At 38.4% G+C, this 16,638-nt stretch overlaps 1 protein-coding gene across 2 annotated transcripts in view; it reads left to right on the top strand.

The window, feature by feature from the left end:
- Positions 1 to 9,724, top strand: part of DKK2 (dickkopf WNT signaling pathway inhibitor 2) — a 109,841-nt gene extending 100,117 nt beyond the window's left edge. Inside the window, exons 2-4 of one of the 2 annotated variants that reach the window (XM_072336196.1) lie at positions 6,708 to 6,858; positions 8,064 to 8,213; positions 8,638 to 9,724. In XM_072336196.1, the coding sequence (XP_072192297.1) occupies positions 6,708 to 6,858; positions 8,064 to 8,213; positions 8,638 to 8,888 (552 nt within the window). In that variant the 3' untranslated portion in view covers positions 8,889 to 9,724. The remainder of the gene's footprint in view (positions 1 to 6,707; positions 6,859 to 8,063; positions 8,214 to 8,637) is intronic. The other variant, XM_072336197.1, reaches the window with a different exon arrangement.
- Positions 9,725 to 16,638: the final 6,914 nt, after the last annotated feature.

The following is a 16,638-nucleotide window of genomic DNA, read 5'->3' as shown; positions in this document are numbered from 1 at the left end:
CATGTCTGGAGCTGTCTGAGAGCACAGCATGATTTCCTCCATGGGATAAATTAACTGCGGCATTCTGCTTGTGCACAGTGAGATCCCTCGCTATCATCTATGCCTGTGTTGAGCTAAGAATAGAAAATAGCAACATCAGCAGTGCTGTGGGAAAACTGTACTACTCCAGATGGCTGCTGATAAACTCTTTTGTCATGTGGGATGAAAAACAAAATAGTACTAAATGACAATCATTTCCCATCCGCATCTTAATTTAAATGCTCACTTCACAGCTAGGAGAAAGAGGAGCAAAGTTTGTCAGTTAGACATGGATTGTCTGAATATGTTTGAGAAGCTATCAGAAAGCAGTTCAGTTTTCTTGCGGGAAAAAAATAAATTAAAAAGCTATAGGAAAGGAGAGTTTTCTTTGTTTGTTAATTTTTTCTTCCATTTTTTCTTTATCCAATTTATGTGGTTTTGAGTGAAGCGCTCTTATTTCCTTTGCTGCAATGGTTTGTGTCCTGTGAGGTCTTCTCATTGATTTTCACAGAGAGAAACTTCACTTCCTCTTCAAATTGGCTAGTGGGACAAATCCTATGTCTGACATATTTATCGAGCTCTACAGGCCATATGTGGTGTGTCTGTCTGTCCCATCGATGTAGACCTTGTAAAAGACAAGAGGTTGTTGAGATCCCTGCTCAGGACCAGGTATAACTAAGGAGTCATTCAATAACTTGCATTCTTTATAAATGTTCAAGATTTGGGGCTATTTGGTTAAAACTTTGGATTAACTAATTCTTCGGAGAGAAAGAAAAGCAAAAGCAGACCTGGCACTCCTGTGGCTATTTCATTGTATTGACTCTTCAGTGACAAAGTCCTTACTCAGAAAGAGAGTTCTCCTCATTTTCCTGCTTTGAACAGGGCAGAGGTGATCAGTAGGATTGAGCCAGTTGGTTGCTTCATCTTGCCTAATGGCTGTGGGATATTATGCAATGTGCACAGTTCTGAGACTATGACCAACAATCTCTATTGTTTGTTTCGTAGCTGGAGGGAGGAAATCTTGTTCTCTTCTCAGTAGCTCAGGCCAGTAGTGATCATCCGGCTAGCACACTGGCTGTAGAGAGGTCAGCTATAGTAGTAATAGACTAAGTTGCAGTGGTGGTAAACTGTCTCACAAACGTGGTGTGTGTAGGTAAGCTAAAAACAGGAGTTTTTTGGGTTTTTTTTTGTTTTTTTTTTAGGGGGGGTGGTTGGTTTTTTGTTTGTTTGTTTGTTTTTGACAGCAGAAAAAGGCATTTCTGGATGTGACTGCCTAACCTACTGGTACAGATATTTGCACAAGGTATTGCTAACTTGTGATCAAAAGGGATGTACAAGCCTGTGAGTAGTTGCCTAAATTTGATTTCTAATATGCTGGTACCTAGGAAGCAAGGCTATTCCAAGGGTAATCTCTGTGTCCCTTTCCTGGTGCCCTCTGTCTCAACTTTGCAATAGTTGCTACCCCTTTGACATGACAACTGTGTTTGCAATGAAGGGCTGACCTGGTAGATTTGTAGTGCTCTTACTTTCCAGCTGCACAGGCTTTTCTTCCGCTCTTCAGCTCAGTTCCCAGTAACCAGCACATGATAGAGAAGCTAGCCAGGTATCCAGTGCAGCAAGCACAGCGATCATATCATTCATGTGGTTCATAGCATCATTTTGGTTGGAAAAGACCTTCTAGATCATGAAGTCCAACCTGACACTACCAAGGCTATGTACCATAACCACACATCTCTAAAATACCTCCAGGGTGGTGACTCCATCACTTCCCTTAGCAGTTCCTTCCTTATGTGAGCCTTCTCAAGTGCTGCTCATCATCCAAAGAAAAAGAGCACTGAATAACCTCCTTGCTGCTTCTTCTGTTAAAAGTGGTAGTTGCCATGATCATCTGTCAGGACTGACTCTGCACTTGGACTTTATGATATTTAAAAAACAAGCAAGTGAGATGCTTCTGGGGGAGTCTGTAGTGATCTGTTCCACCGTATCACTTATTTAGGTATAGCTCTACTCAGTGTTGGAGGTAGATCTGAAGCCAGCAGTGGTTAGGATTACTTGTGCCGGATAAGTGATGACACAGCTTAAGTAAAAATGCCAGCTGCTCTTCCTGCTTTTCTCTGACATAGCTTAATAGTACAGTATGGAGCAGCTTTAGCATGAAAACAAATGAGACCTCATAATATGAGCAAATAAGAGCCTGGTGACTAAGGTGCTGGCTGGAAATACTCTTTTCAAATATATGCTGGAGGCCAAGCTGAAATTCAAGCCCTTATCTCCCACAGCTCAGTAAAGTGCTTGCCATCAGACTATTCACTCGCCCTTCAGCACATTACAGCATCTGTCTTCCTCCCTCATGCTTCTGCATTACGTTTTGTAGTGCCAGAGAGAGAGACTGGGGCTGATTGACTCCACACTACAATGGTTCCAGCACTTGTGCTATTTCAGCTTGTGGTGAAGCTCTGTGGTTCACAGTGACCACATAAGATTTGCAGGAGAGTAAATGACTACAGGAAAACTATCAAGAAAGCCTCATTGCCTATTAGCTGATAAAAGGTGCTATATTAGAAGATCTCTGTCAAAAGGTAGAAATAAACTTCACTTCTGTACACTCTGCAAATTAGGTGGATATGAAAGCTAGATAGTCACTCCTTTCCTCAACCTCATTGTGAATTTAATGCAAAAGTAAGTGCCTTAGTAGTAGTCCTGGAAGGAGCAGATAAACAAAACAAAACAGTTTTTTCCTTCTATCATCTGCATCATTTTCTTTCAGTAGTTCTGTAGTGTGCTCTTGCTATTTTGAGTATGAATTCAGGAAGGGCAGGAATTCCTCTCTCTTAAAAAGAAAATATTTGTGTGCTGCACTAACCTAGATGGCAAAGGTTAGCTTTGGTCGATAGATGGAAGGTGGACATCTTGGCTCAGAAAGAGCAGCACCATTTCAGTATCCATCTTCCATACAAGAATACAAATCTAATTGGAATGACTGAGGAGAAAGCATCTTACTTCAATGCCCTTCATTAGAAATAACTAAATAATCTGAAAATGTGAATATCACAGGCAAACGTAGGTTATACCATGCTACAACAACATGATGGCCTGTAATCTGGGTTGAAAAAAATAAATAAGATTGCTTAAATGCAGCTTCAGGGAGTGCTGCATATTTTATCTCAGTTTCATCTGGTTTCCCATAATATCAAAGCCATGTTTAGTGGATAGAGATTTACGACCAGAAAATGATATGTATAGCTGAAGAATGTGAAAGGATGAAGTGCCTTGTAGAATTAGTTATCATTGCTGGGGAAGTAGAGCTGGTTTACAGCTTGCTTTTTCCCTCTCCATCTGGGACTGATTTGGGTCTTTGCATCATATATAGGAAATGTTCTCTGCTATTCTCTCAATGTAAAGATTGTTTTAGGTACTGAGGTATAGAAGTTTCTGAAAACCTTGAGTTTTGCATGGACAATTGTTAGTATATGCTTCTCAACAAATATATTTTCTTCTTTGTGCATTTTAAAAGATAAATACTTATTTATACAATGATGCTCAACTACTACTGACAGCAGGACAATTATGAACACATTTTCCCCGCTGTTAGCCAAGACTAGGTACGTGCTCTATTTTGTTTTGTTTTTGCATTTTACTGAATACTGTGAAGATAGATAAATTACACTGCAAAAGGCATGAGTTATTTTTAATGAATGTCTAGCGGCTAGGAGACAAGGCTGTGTAGGCAATTTTATTTAAAGCTCCCTGTGACTGATAACTAGGATATCAAATAGATGGTGGTTTTGGAAGAAAGATCAAGGCAATTGATGGCATCAGGCAATTTGCAAGAAGGTTTTTCATGGAGCTGGCTGGCAGCTGGTTGTTTAGAATTTTGAATAGACTTGACTGTTGTTGTCTAAGCTGCATGTAACACAAGGCAATTTGCAGGTATGCTGCAGTCACTGCCTTTAGGTAGGTAAATGTTTTGGATTATTTTCTAATTTCAGAAATTTCATCTATACTTAGGCCAGGGCTCAAGAGTTAGACTTAAGGCTGAGTTGTGTCACTTATCTCAGCAATTTTTAATGCATCTTTTCTAACTTCTACCATTTCTAAAGATTGAGTTGAGATCCAGCAATTAGATGTATCGTTTAAACGTCACTCACCCTAAAAGCCAAAAGTAAAACAGACAGCAGATTTGGTATGCAAGATATTCATTAGCACCATTTAGGATCAGCTTTTTTTAAAAAGCTATTTGACGAACCAAAAGAAAACTGCAAGTGGGTTTCTTGCTGACAAGTTGCAGGTGTATACCACATGCCCGTATTGGAAAAAAGATGCGGTTATGAAGGTCTTGATGACAGACAAGGATCTAAAATGCCTTCATCTCCAGGTTACAGCTTGTTCATCTGTTTTTTATTTGCATTTCCCCCTGCTAGCAGTGTTAGTATTTTCCAAACTCAGTAAAACCATGCATGGATCCATACAATTTTTTTCTGCATTTTTCTGTTATTTAGTTTAGTAAAGTCCCAATTTAACTATATCATAATTGTTCATTAGGATTAATTCTTTCTTGCTGGGAAAAATAAGGACTGATATGGTTGAAGGGAGAGCATTTTATCTAGGTCTGGTTTGCTAGAACAAGGAAAAAGCAATTATACGCTGAGTGTACCACAAAGGTGAGCACTTGCATTTGTCTCTTATCGCTACTCCTAGCTAAGAGATTTGACCTTCTTTGATGAATGAGGATGAACTTGAGAGGAAATACTTTCTCTTATGGGAGAAAGCCTTATACATACATCAAGTTCTCCAAACAGCTGCTCTCTAGATTCATTCTTCAAAGATGCATATATTCATAGGGCAGAAGTAATGGAGCAGCACTCTGGAAATATCCATCCAGCTCTTTAAGTTACTGTAAAATAGATTTTAAAAAAGAATACAATTAGTGAAAACAATTAGGAAAGTGGCACGGTTCTCCTCAGCTAAAGGCACTGGCATGTTTTTATCTGACCTCTTGTTTCTTCTACAATTTTCAAGAGAATAGCAGAAAGACAAAGAAACAGGCCATCCTCCATCTAAAGGAACGCTTCCCATAGCAAATTCTCAACATAGTCCACGTTTTTCTTTCCTGAGAGCAGTATAATCAAGACTTGATTAAAAAATATTTTAAAAGTAGTCATTCTACATTGAAAATTATTCAACTGAGATTTTTCTTTGTGTTGAATAAATAACTTCAGTAGTTATTTTGAGAACAGTAAAAGCAACACTTTGATTCTTTTAAAATGCTGGAGAAAATCAGTTGAGGAGGTCTAAACATCATTTTCCAGAAACTGCCCAGAATTATTCTCATCTTTACATCTAAACAAAGTCCTCAAGGATAATTTTGAGAAATAGAAAAACTCTATAATTAATTTAATGAGCAGTAAAATTAGATGCAGACAGTGAGCATAGTTGAAGCTGTGTGGGAGTCAGCAAAAGGGACCCTGGAAGAAGGTGGTGTAATTATGCCTCATGGCTTCTTATGTTATAGGAATAAACTTACTTACTTTTCTCTTCTTAATGGGAGAATACAGTGCCTTCACATTTTTTAAAATTTTTTTAATTTTTTAAATTATTTTTAGGAATCAGTGAATTTTTCTATAGGATAATGTTGGTTTTGCTGAAAAGGGGAGAACTGTATGTCTGTGACTGTGCTTTCAGGCAATTATATGTTCAAGTGCTCTTGTGTTGTATAACATAGTCTGTGCTATATATATAATAGGGTTGTTGTTCAGCAGTTGGCAAGCTTAAGGAGAATAGTAGGTACCTAAATGAAGTAAAGGCTACCAAAGCTAAATGCTGATGGGAGATGTTTGTTTGCTTCCAAAGAGTCTGAATGGAATGGGTTGGAGTGGAATGGTGCAATTGTGAAGAAGCTTGCACCAGTCTGGTGAAGATGTGGACTGCCTCAGAACTCATAGACTGGCACAACATGGCAATGGCTTTAAGTTGTGCCATGGAAGGTCCAGGTTAGACATTAAGGAAAATTTCATCTCAGAAAGAGAGGTGAGATATTGGAAAAGGCTGCTCAGAATGGTGGTGGAGTCACCGTCCCTGGAAGGAGCACAAGAAACATGGAGATGTGGCACTGAGAGACATGGTTTAGTGGCATGGTGGTGATGAGTTAATGGTTGGTCTTTACTAACCTTTATGACTCTGTGTTCACTGTGAGAATGGTGAAATTCTTATCCTATCTGACACCTTGTCAAAGAAAAATGCCTCCTTGTAGTTCCAACCTAGATGCAAATATTACTTGTTGCAGAGTGTGCTTTCAGTGACTGAGAGGAGTTTTCTGGCTCTGTTTTTCTTCACTGTAGAATTTTAAACTCTTGCCTATGAATGAGAAGCCTGAGTATCTTAAACCTACAAAAATATAAGGTCTGTTGTTACAGCATATATTTAAGGCAAGAAAAGATGAAACCACCAAAGGAGTGGGTTGTAGTTTTGTCATTCTTGAGGCAGTGATCCAGTTCCACCAGCAGTTTGAGCCCAAGGACAGGGCTGCTGTGAAGGTAACTGCATAACTGCATCTCCTAGCTTCATGAATGGTAACTTACCTGTATGTTTTTTCAATTTATTTTTATTGTTTTTTGTTTTTTTTTTTTTAAAGGACCACGTGTATGTCTTATACTCTGCATCACCACAAACTTTTTCTTTTTACCCTCCAGATCTATCCTTGCACCAACGACAAGGAATGTGAAGTTGGGCGGTACTGCCATAGTCCTCATCAGGCATCATCTGCATGCATGTTGTGCCGGAGGAAGAAGAAACGGTGCCACAGAGATGGCATGTGCTGCCCTGGGAATCGCTGCAACAATGGTACATCTTCCATTTCTTGTTTTCCCTCTAAAATATCAGCATTTTAGTAGTGTCTACTGCAAATAGATTTCTGAGTGTTCTCAGAAGAGGTATTTTTCCTGTGTGAGTGCAGTTCCTTTTCTAAACCAAGATAAAATCCCTTCAGATATTGAAAATAACATTAGCTATAAGCTCTGCTTGTCTTCCCCCTTTTTCTATGGCTTAGAAAAGTTGTTGAATGATCTTTTTCTTCTGTTTCTAAAAAAATCTAAGATCTGATTTTCAAAACTGCGTAAGAAACCAGTCTAATCAGTCTTCATAAAAGCTATCTATCCACTGTTGGACAAGGGAAGCTGGGTGCTGAACTAGTGAAGTAGAAATATGGGCCATGTGAGAGTAAGATTAGAGTGACTGGATTCATGGTTGTAATATTAATGTAGAATTGGATGGTGCTAGGCTTGGAAAAGGAGGGGAAGAGAGGCAAGGAGGGAAGAGAGAATCAGTTCCGACACTACATGTGAGCCAAAATCCAAGAGCTAGGCCATGCTAGGGGCTGTTCAGTCTCCCCTGCCTCTTTCTCCTCCTTCCTCTCCCTGAAGCACACCCATACCTGAAGCCATAGTTATCACTTTCTCCACTCCATTAACTTGCCCTGCAATTATTTGTTTTTAAATGTATCTTTAAAACTTTTCTCCACTTTCTTTAATAGTATTTTTATGATTAAGACTTCTGTACTACTAGACTTTTTCCTCTTTTGTTGTGGAAAAAACCCCAAATGATGAAGACAGACAGAAATCAACAGCATACTTCCAGCACTGCATTCAGTGTTGCTCAATTCTCTGGAAATATGCAAAGAGCCCACGTTCTTAAGGAAGCAAAACAGACCTGGTGAATCCCTCAGCTACTCACTCTTGGGGTTTCTGTTGTAACTGTAATGTTTGCATTCCCATACTCTTCTCCTGAGACCTGGAGAGATGTCTCCAAGATGATCTCCAGGTGGTCAGACTGCAAGACTGTGTGACAGGGAGTGAAGTGCAGCTGTAGTGAAGACAGGGGCTAGGGATCAGTGACAGAACTATGCTTAGAGCTGAAGAGCTGAGAGTCACCAAAGCAGAGTCCAGCAATCCCCTTCCCTTAATGGTCTCAGTACTGAACCTGGTCTAAGTATGCTCCTCAGCTTCTTCTCCTCTTGTTGAAATCTGTAACTGACTGACTTTTCTTCACAGGTATTTGTGTACCAGTAACTGAAAACATCCTGACACCTCACATCCCTGCACTAGATGGGCCACGCAACAAGAAAAACAGTCATTATGCTAGCAAGGATTTTGGATGGCAAAACTTAGGGAGGGCGCAGTCCAAGCTGTCACACATTAAAGGTAAGATAACATTTGCACTTCACTATTCTTCTATGAATAATGTTATGCTGTTAAAATACAGAAGCACACACCAGCAATACACAGTAATTTCACAGGTTGTGACTCTCTATTAAGATAATTCAGGGCACAATTCAGAAAGTGAGGTAATATTAACTAGCAATTTCCTCTGATTGAAGTAGCATCTGCTTTATTCCATGTATTAGTGGGGATTGAAAATTCATTTTTCAGTTGTAGTTGAATTTCTCCTTACTAAGTCTTGTGACAGTTCTTGACAGTTACTCTTCTGAACCTCCCTAATTCATCACTTTTCCTTCAGAAAGCCACAGATGGAAATATCATCTCTCCTTTTTCTGAGCTTCATTTGCATCAGTCTACTCCTTTTCCATTTTCCCCTGAGGTAAAACAGTTTGATTGCTCTTTTCAGGACACGAAGGCGATCCCTGCCTGCGGTCATCAGACTGTATTGAGGGACACTGCTGTGCTCGCCATTTCTGGACCAAAATTTGCAAGCCTGTATTGCATCAGGGGGAGGTGTGCACCAAGCAGCGCAAGAAAGGCTCCCATGGACTAGAGATTTTCCAACGATGTGACTGTGCCAAAGGGCTGTCTTGCAAAGTATGGAAAGATGCAACCTCTTCTTCTAAATCAAGACTTCACGTGTGTCAGAAAATCTGAAGGGTAGATAGTACTAAGTATTAAGTGACTGTTTTTCTGTATTTAATGCATTACAACATGCTGGGAAATGAGGACTGCATGTGAAAGAGGAATGGCTAAAGAAACAAGGTAGGAGTAGAAAAAAGCCACATCAAAAGCACTTCTTTTTGAGCTGGTGGTAAACACCAGAGCAGCCAGAGATTTCCCACTGTGCAGTTTTGTAAATAACTCCTATGGTTTGTGGGAAATGCTAGTATGCAAATAAGTACAGTGGAAATTAATGCCATTTACCTTGCTGTGTTGTCCCACGATGTTCCAGGGGCCAGTATAAGGGCTACAGTGGTTTTCCACCATGGCAATGCCTGCTAAATAAATTGTATACATTGTACTCCTATAGGAAGTAGCGCATTCCAGGAGGACTTGTCTGTCAACACATTATCAGTGACTAAAATATTATCCATTGCAGGTGCGAGGGATGGAAATACAGTTACTGTGAATCTCCATATACTTGTCACACAGGGCTGACACTTCAGCAAAGAAAACATGCTTGCAGGACTGCCACAACAGTCCTAAGTTTTCTAGGCCCTCACAAAAAGGTGAAAACTTGCCATCTCATGATTTCAAGACAGCAAGCAGTTTCTCTAATTAGAGTCATTTAAACAGGGTTTTCTTTCCTATATTTAGGCAAATTGAAATGCTTTATGTAGTTCAGTGTCATTGTAGGGCACTTAATCGCTTGTATTTGTCTCGGTTTACTGCTAATGTACATTGGATTGAACAGATGAAACAAATGCATGCTGAATCCAGATTTATATACTGGCAGTTGCTCATTAGACCTAAATATACATTCTTTTCCTAAAAATACCTGCATTATAGACATTTCCAAAGAGATAGTGGAGCGCTGAATATCTAACACTAAAGAGATATGACATTGTGCCATTGTTACTGTTATAACAGAAGATGTAGGCACTTGTTGGGGAATTCAGACAGTAGTGCTATAAACTCAGAGTTTTACTTCTCAGTAGTAACAATGGGCTACATTTTGCTATTAGTGCTAAATCTGACTGCATTCTGCAGAAGCATAAATGGATTTGTTTTTTAGAGGTAGCAAAGAGAAAAAAAAATAAAAGAGTTGGCTCTTGTGAGCACTTCCTCTCCTGCAGAAAACAGTGCAAGAAAATATGATACAGCCACAAAATTATTAAGCATCATGTGATGATGCAGCATACCAGTTTCTGGCATGTAACTATCTAACATGAACTTGATCTCTTCTAAAGGGATCTTCTCTGGATTTTTCTGTCAGTTGTTCTGGAAGTACATGGACATTGGAAAAAACACTATAATGTTTGTGTAGAAGTTAGAAGTCAAAGAATGGAGACTATCCTTTTTTTCTCTCAGTTCTTTTTAAACTTTTGTCATTTTACTTGTTCACAAGTAATTCCTTTGTATAGATGTTGATAAAGAGTTTGATATTTCTTTTAAGAAGTCTGATTCTATAACTGATGTACTGCTAATCTGTAATTACCCATTTGTAATTACTCAGTTTCACATTTTGTATCACACAAGATTTTTCTGTTTCATCAGTTCTGAGCATATATACACCAATATGTAGTTTTGAGACCACGTCATCCTGTACCTCAAACAATTTTTTTCCACTGATACATCTCTACCAGTGGTTGTTTTAAAGTTACACCTTACGCACCCACTGAGGCTCGGATTTCCTAGTAAGAATATATTGCTTTTTGACTCTTATGAAAGAAAATTAAGAGTAATTCACAAGTCTCTTACCTTACTGGAGTTATTTTTTAATTGCCATAAGGGACTGCTCTGGGGTGGGCTCTTCTGTTTTTTAACAGTCTGAGTCAGACTTCAATCTCACAGTCCTACCAGCTCCACTTCGGCTATTTCAAAGGAGTTCTTGTGAACCTAAAACAGGAACAAGGTTCAGAAATAGCAGAATTTCAAGATATTAAAAAAGTACAAGAATCAAATCTGTGTTATTTACACTGTCAGCACACGCTCAGCAGAGGAACTCTGATGCCTTCATGGCAACTGCATGTACAAGAAAACATAACCCAAGTGGAGCGGTGGGGTTGCAGAAATGGGCTCAGCAATTTTTGGCTCTTCTTGTCATTAGCCTAACCTTCTCCCTTCTCCTCTAACAAAACATGGTTATGTGGGATAATTTATTTACAGGAAATGTTTAATGAGATGTATTTTCTTATAGAGATATTTCCTACAAAAAGCTTTGTAGCAAAATATATTTGCAGCCTGATGACTTTTAATGTAGAAAAATGTATAATAAGATTAAATATATTAAATGTCCTTTCCCATTTCTCCACAAATCTTTTACCCGTATTCTTTTACTTACCTGCTGCTTCAGAAGATTAGTTCTTTCATTCTGGAAGGATACGTATACTTTAGTATCTGATCACCCTTGTCTCACAGCACTATGTAGGCTGAGTTGCAGTCAAACACATAAAGACCAGATTAAAATGATCACATGTCATTTCCACCTAAACATTTAAGAACTAGATTTGAAAGTAATGCCTCTGGATGCACTGCTTCAACTCAGCTTAAAAAGCAAAGAGCTCAGACACATTTCCTAGATAGCAATACAAACCTGAGACTCACAGTGGGTACACCTGACATTAAAATTATAGCGGAATTTTGCTACGGGTTCCAGCATACAAATACATTGCTACAAAGTTAAGAGCTAGCAAATCTGAAATGGTAGATAACTAGCATTCAGCTCTAATAACATGAAATAATCCATATGACCCAACTGAAAACATTGCTACAAGAAACAGACAAGTTTTGAGCCCAGGAAAACCCTTCCAGGTCTCAATAACTATTGCCAAATAAAAGCTGTGGTTATTGAGCAATGGTCTCAATATTCTTGTTACTTGTTTCTGGGAATCCTTTGCTCAAACAGATGTACACTTGGAGAATGAAATGGTCCCAAAGTAGCATTAGTGTTTGTAAAAAATAAAAAGGTTTTGCTACTGTTCCTTACAGTCTTTGGTGGGTAGTCTTCCTTTGGCCATATTAACACTTAGAGCAAACAGCACCGTAATAAGAAAGTTGCAAGCGTCTTCAGATCCCAGTGACTTCAATGGAGATTGAGACAGCCAAAGCCTTCAGAGATTTAATCTGGGAACAAAAACAATAGGCACAGGCAGTTCATTGCACACCACAAATACTGAGCAACATAACTGAACTGAATAGCATGCAAGCAGTTTCGCAAGGCTGAATTTTGAGTGTTTAGAAGCTACTCAGCATTTTGGGGAAACATACATCAGTTTAAGAATAAAAGAACAGCTAAATTTAGAGATAATTGCTCTCACTCCCTGTTGCATTCATCAAAGGAATTAAGAATGGCTTTGGCTTAGTAATACTTCAGAAATCTGCTGTCATGACACAAGTACTGAAGAGATTACTGCTGAACAATTCAAATACTCTTCCTATTAGCCTAGAGTGGCCTCAGCAATGCAACATCTATTTGGAAATACTCACTAACTTTCAAAAAATAATGGATTTCTACTCCGTAGCAGCATATATTTGATTTACAATATATATGTGGGCATGTATCTATTACTGTATGATTTGCTTTGACTTATGTTGTTTGCAATCCGTAGTATTTATAATTTAAAACTTTTTTTTTTTTTTTTTACTTAAAGCAGTTATTGAAATAGATTTATGTACTTATTTTCAACAGTGTATGTCCAACATCTGACTCTAAAACACAATTCACCGGAATTTGATACATCTTTTGTTTTCTGACTTTTCTGCTCTTTGTCTTAATTAAAAAAAAATAAATAAAAAGGGAAAAACAGTAAAGAAACATAACAAGACACACGAACCTTCTTGAGCAGGAGGCCAAGAGGGTGAGAAAAAAGGATTCCTCAACTTTTCCTTGTCAAGAACCTGCCAGCCCTTTCTTCTTAATTTCACAAACCTGAATCCTCACCCCAATCAGAAAGTTAAGTTCAATCAGAAAAGTTTTTTAATCCCTTCCTGTTGCCTTTCTTTCTTTCTAAGAAAGTCACTTACTTACTCAAAAAAAAGGCATCCTGAACACGAAAGCCAGCAGGAACTCACATATTCTAAGCCAAGGCTTTCAAAAACCATTCGCTCTAAGAGAGATTTATAGACAGTAAGAAAGACCCCATTAAAAACAATCAACAAATGGATGGTGAGCTGTTCAGAAAATAAGTGTTTACACTGGGAAAGTAAAATAAACGCAAAAAATAGCCTCATATGTACTTCATGTCAAAGTGAATGGAAGTTCCTTTAGTTGGTTAGGACTTTCTATTTTTGCACTGGGCAGAGTTTCAATCAATTCAAAGCTGTCGTTAAGTTTGTTTTAAGATCAGACTAAGAAAGAAAAGTTGTTACACTTTCTTACCTTGCTCACCAGTCTGATGTACAGCATCTACCTGAAGCAGCAGGAGACGAGAATGAAGGAACAGAGTTAATTCAGAAGGTCTGTGCACCCCGATTAGATTAATGTTTCGCTATGTGTTGAACAGAAGCTTTGTGCTCAGGTGTCCTATTTTCTAATACTGTTTCTTACATGTTCACTGCTACCAAAGAGTGCCTACAGTTCAGTGTTAATCACAAAGCTTTGGATGTGTCACCAGCCCTCAGAAAATTGTGCAGACACCACTGCCACAGCTAGCAGCCTGCCCGTGGCTAGGGATCCAAATGGAAGAACAGACAAAAGCAGGAGACGACTGCGCTGCAGAACTCCAGCTGGTCCCAGAGCTGCTATTGTGACCACCACTGGTGGGACTGACCCCGATGGATATCCAGCACTGGATGGAGCTCATTGCAAACTTGTTTATCCTGGCAGCTCCCTGTTTTTTTTGGAATTGCTTATTGTTATAGCATGAGTGTCAATTACTTATTTACAAATGTCTGGTACCAATAAACTCTTTGTTTTTTTTACAGTACCGGCTTGCAGCTTGATTTAGAAGTGGTTTGCTGCATGCCAGCTTCCTGAAGTGGAGGAAATCTTTTAGAGGAAATTAACGTTTTAAGAAGCACGTACTTTTTCTTTCTTCTTCTTCTTCTTCTTTTTTTTTTTTTCTTTTCTTTTCAGGAAAATTCTATTTAAAAAAGGAGTAGAGTAGTAAGGAATTTACACAATAACTTCTTCTGACACACATCTTAGTATTTCAGACCTTGGCAAACTTTCTACTGTAATTCTTCATTGCTGTTATCAAACTTGATTGAACAGCGGTCAACAAATCAGAAATGCTGCGTGATTGCTATGGCAAGTGCACGTTTGATTTCTGTTGCTTACAGGCTATTCTTTGTTTCTGCGAATATGCTGTTCATCAACATTCACTCAATAGGGTTGCAAGCTTTTTTCTTTTAAATCAAGTGTTAACCAAACATTCGATAATTCAGTGAAATCAAAAGCCTAGATCTCTAAATCTCCTTACTTAATGATAGTAATTTTTAATGGAGTCATAAAAATACATATATATACATACAAATAATGAATGACAAGGCTCTGCAAGAGATTTGCAAGGAAGCTTGGAATGCACCAAATTAATGAATCCAATGACTTCCCAAAGCTCTAGAAAAATGCACCTGCAAATAATTTGGACAGCCTCTTCTCTCTCTACCCAAGCAGTTATGGATATTGTAAGAAATGGCTCTTCTGAACAATGCAAGATGATAAAACAAAATCCTTTTGAACATTCATTCTCTCAAAAAAGCATCGACTCTTCTGTTTCAAAGGATATTTAACTGTGCAACGCACAGAACAAATGTGCCTACAAAAACCAGAAGAAATCAAAAGAAGAAAATTTCCCTCTAAAGTTTAATGCTGAGAACAGAAATGGACTCATGACAGAGTGCAACTGTTTAGCGCTTGCTTTGTGTATTCCAGAGTCTATCCTAATGACTCAAAGTAAAAGTGCACAGATGCTTTAGTATTTAGTACTACCCACCTGAATGCCTGAATGACACCAACAATAAAAAATCATCACTAAGGTAAGCAGTCCACTGCTATATTCCTTACAGGGTTTACAGTAAGACAACTTTACCTAGGGTGTGCTGTGATGATCACTTGAAAATAAGCAGTTATTTAGAAAGAAAAAAACCAAAGAAACAAAAGGCAGTTCCCATCACATCTGATTTCTCAGCTGTATATTTAATGTTTTGAAGGTCATTACCCCCATTGGTGAAAAACCTACTCAAAATAAGCCAAAAAAAAAGAAAAATAGGCTCACATGAAGAAATCTTGTTTTGCATGCAAACTTTGCAACAAAATACAAAATTACTTAAATTGTGTCTTACCTTTAATAAGGGTCGTCTTCTCTATCACTGTCTTCCTAACATGAGCAAGGAGATTCATTGTATTTAATGGACTCCTCTGCTGGCAAAAGCAAATGTCGAAGTAATTTTTACATGTCCTAAAAACAAAGCAGAGAGGTAATTTTCCTACAGGAGTTCAATTCTAATCCTCCTTTTGGGAATCCCTTTATATTTTTGCTTATAAAAAATCTGCTAGGGTTTTCAGAATCTATTCCACCTCTGTTAAATAGAAGTAATTACATGAAATGTAGAAGAAAGATCAGATCCTTTTTTCCTAGTTTCTACTGAGCGCTAACAAATCGATTACACAAACGGTCAAGGAAATGTGAGATGAACTTTGGAACAGGTTGAAATAAATGTTAAAATTCCTGTTTCCTTGAGCACAGCCCAAGCATTTCCTACACCTCTCTGAAACATAAATGCTTTCAGTATATGGAGCCTGACTTACCAGTGATCCAATAGACAGGAAGTCCTACAGCACTCAGTGGAGCAGCTGAAGTGCGGCACTTGAGTAATGTTATCATTCAGAGCCCTTGTGTCACTACACAGTATGAATCATCTTTCCTGAAAAGCAAAAGCAAAATCAGAAAATGCCTTTTGTAGAACTGAAAAGGCTTTGGAGATCAGCAGCGAGAACAGTTGCAGGAAAATAGCTGTACAAGAAACAAGGAGGTTTAGGCCTGGGGGTTGATGGTTTATTGGCTCTTTAGGAAGAAAATGACTGTGAAGATGATGATGAAGTGCTATAATATAATGATTGGTTGTGAGAAGGTAACCTCATACAATAATTCAGAATTCTGAGTATCAGCAGGCAATTTTAGGTTATCATGCTGTTTGTGAGCAAGGAAAGCTACTGTATTTCACCCACTTAGCTATTCTAAACACAGCCATGAGCATACACTTTAAGGCACAACTTGCATGTGAGTTCTAACAGTATTTCCTCAAGGTAATCTCAATCTGAAGTCACCAAGATGGAAGGTGGCTTGATTCTTGTTTAAGCACATCTGGCTTATTCCCATTTGTTTTTATCTAGACTTTTTTTTCTTCCAGATTAAGGGGACACCTAGTGCCTACAAGTTTCTTTTCATTAAGGTACTTCTACATGGAAAACCACATTTCAATCTTCTTAATGGTCTTTGTATCACAGTCTTTTTTTTTGCTGGAAGCACACATCAGCATTAAAGGATAGCTAAAGGGAGTTGGCAGGAGGTTTTGACATCTGCACTGAAGACATTGAAGGCTTTTGAATCTTGGGAAATTGGTGAGACTGTTCGTCATTTTGAGATAACAGCAGTAACAGCTAAAATGATCATCAGTTAAATACTTGTATTGGCATGGCTGACATTTAGATCAGTGCTTGTGGATATGCCCAGATAAATGCTGCAGCTTAGAGATCATCAGAACTACAGCTGGTAGGAAAAATCTGTGCAGAAGACTTTTA

Source organism: Excalfactoria chinensis, chromosome 4 (genome assembly GCF_039878825.1).
Source record: "Excalfactoria chinensis isolate bCotChi1 chromosome 4, bCotChi1.hap2, whole genome shotgun sequence".
In the NCBI taxonomy this organism is placed as follows: domain Eukaryota; kingdom Metazoa; phylum Chordata; class Aves; order Galliformes; family Phasianidae; genus Excalfactoria; species Excalfactoria chinensis.
The sequence above is the reverse complement of the archived record's forward strand: the minus strand, read 5'-3'. Positions and strand labels throughout refer to the sequence as shown.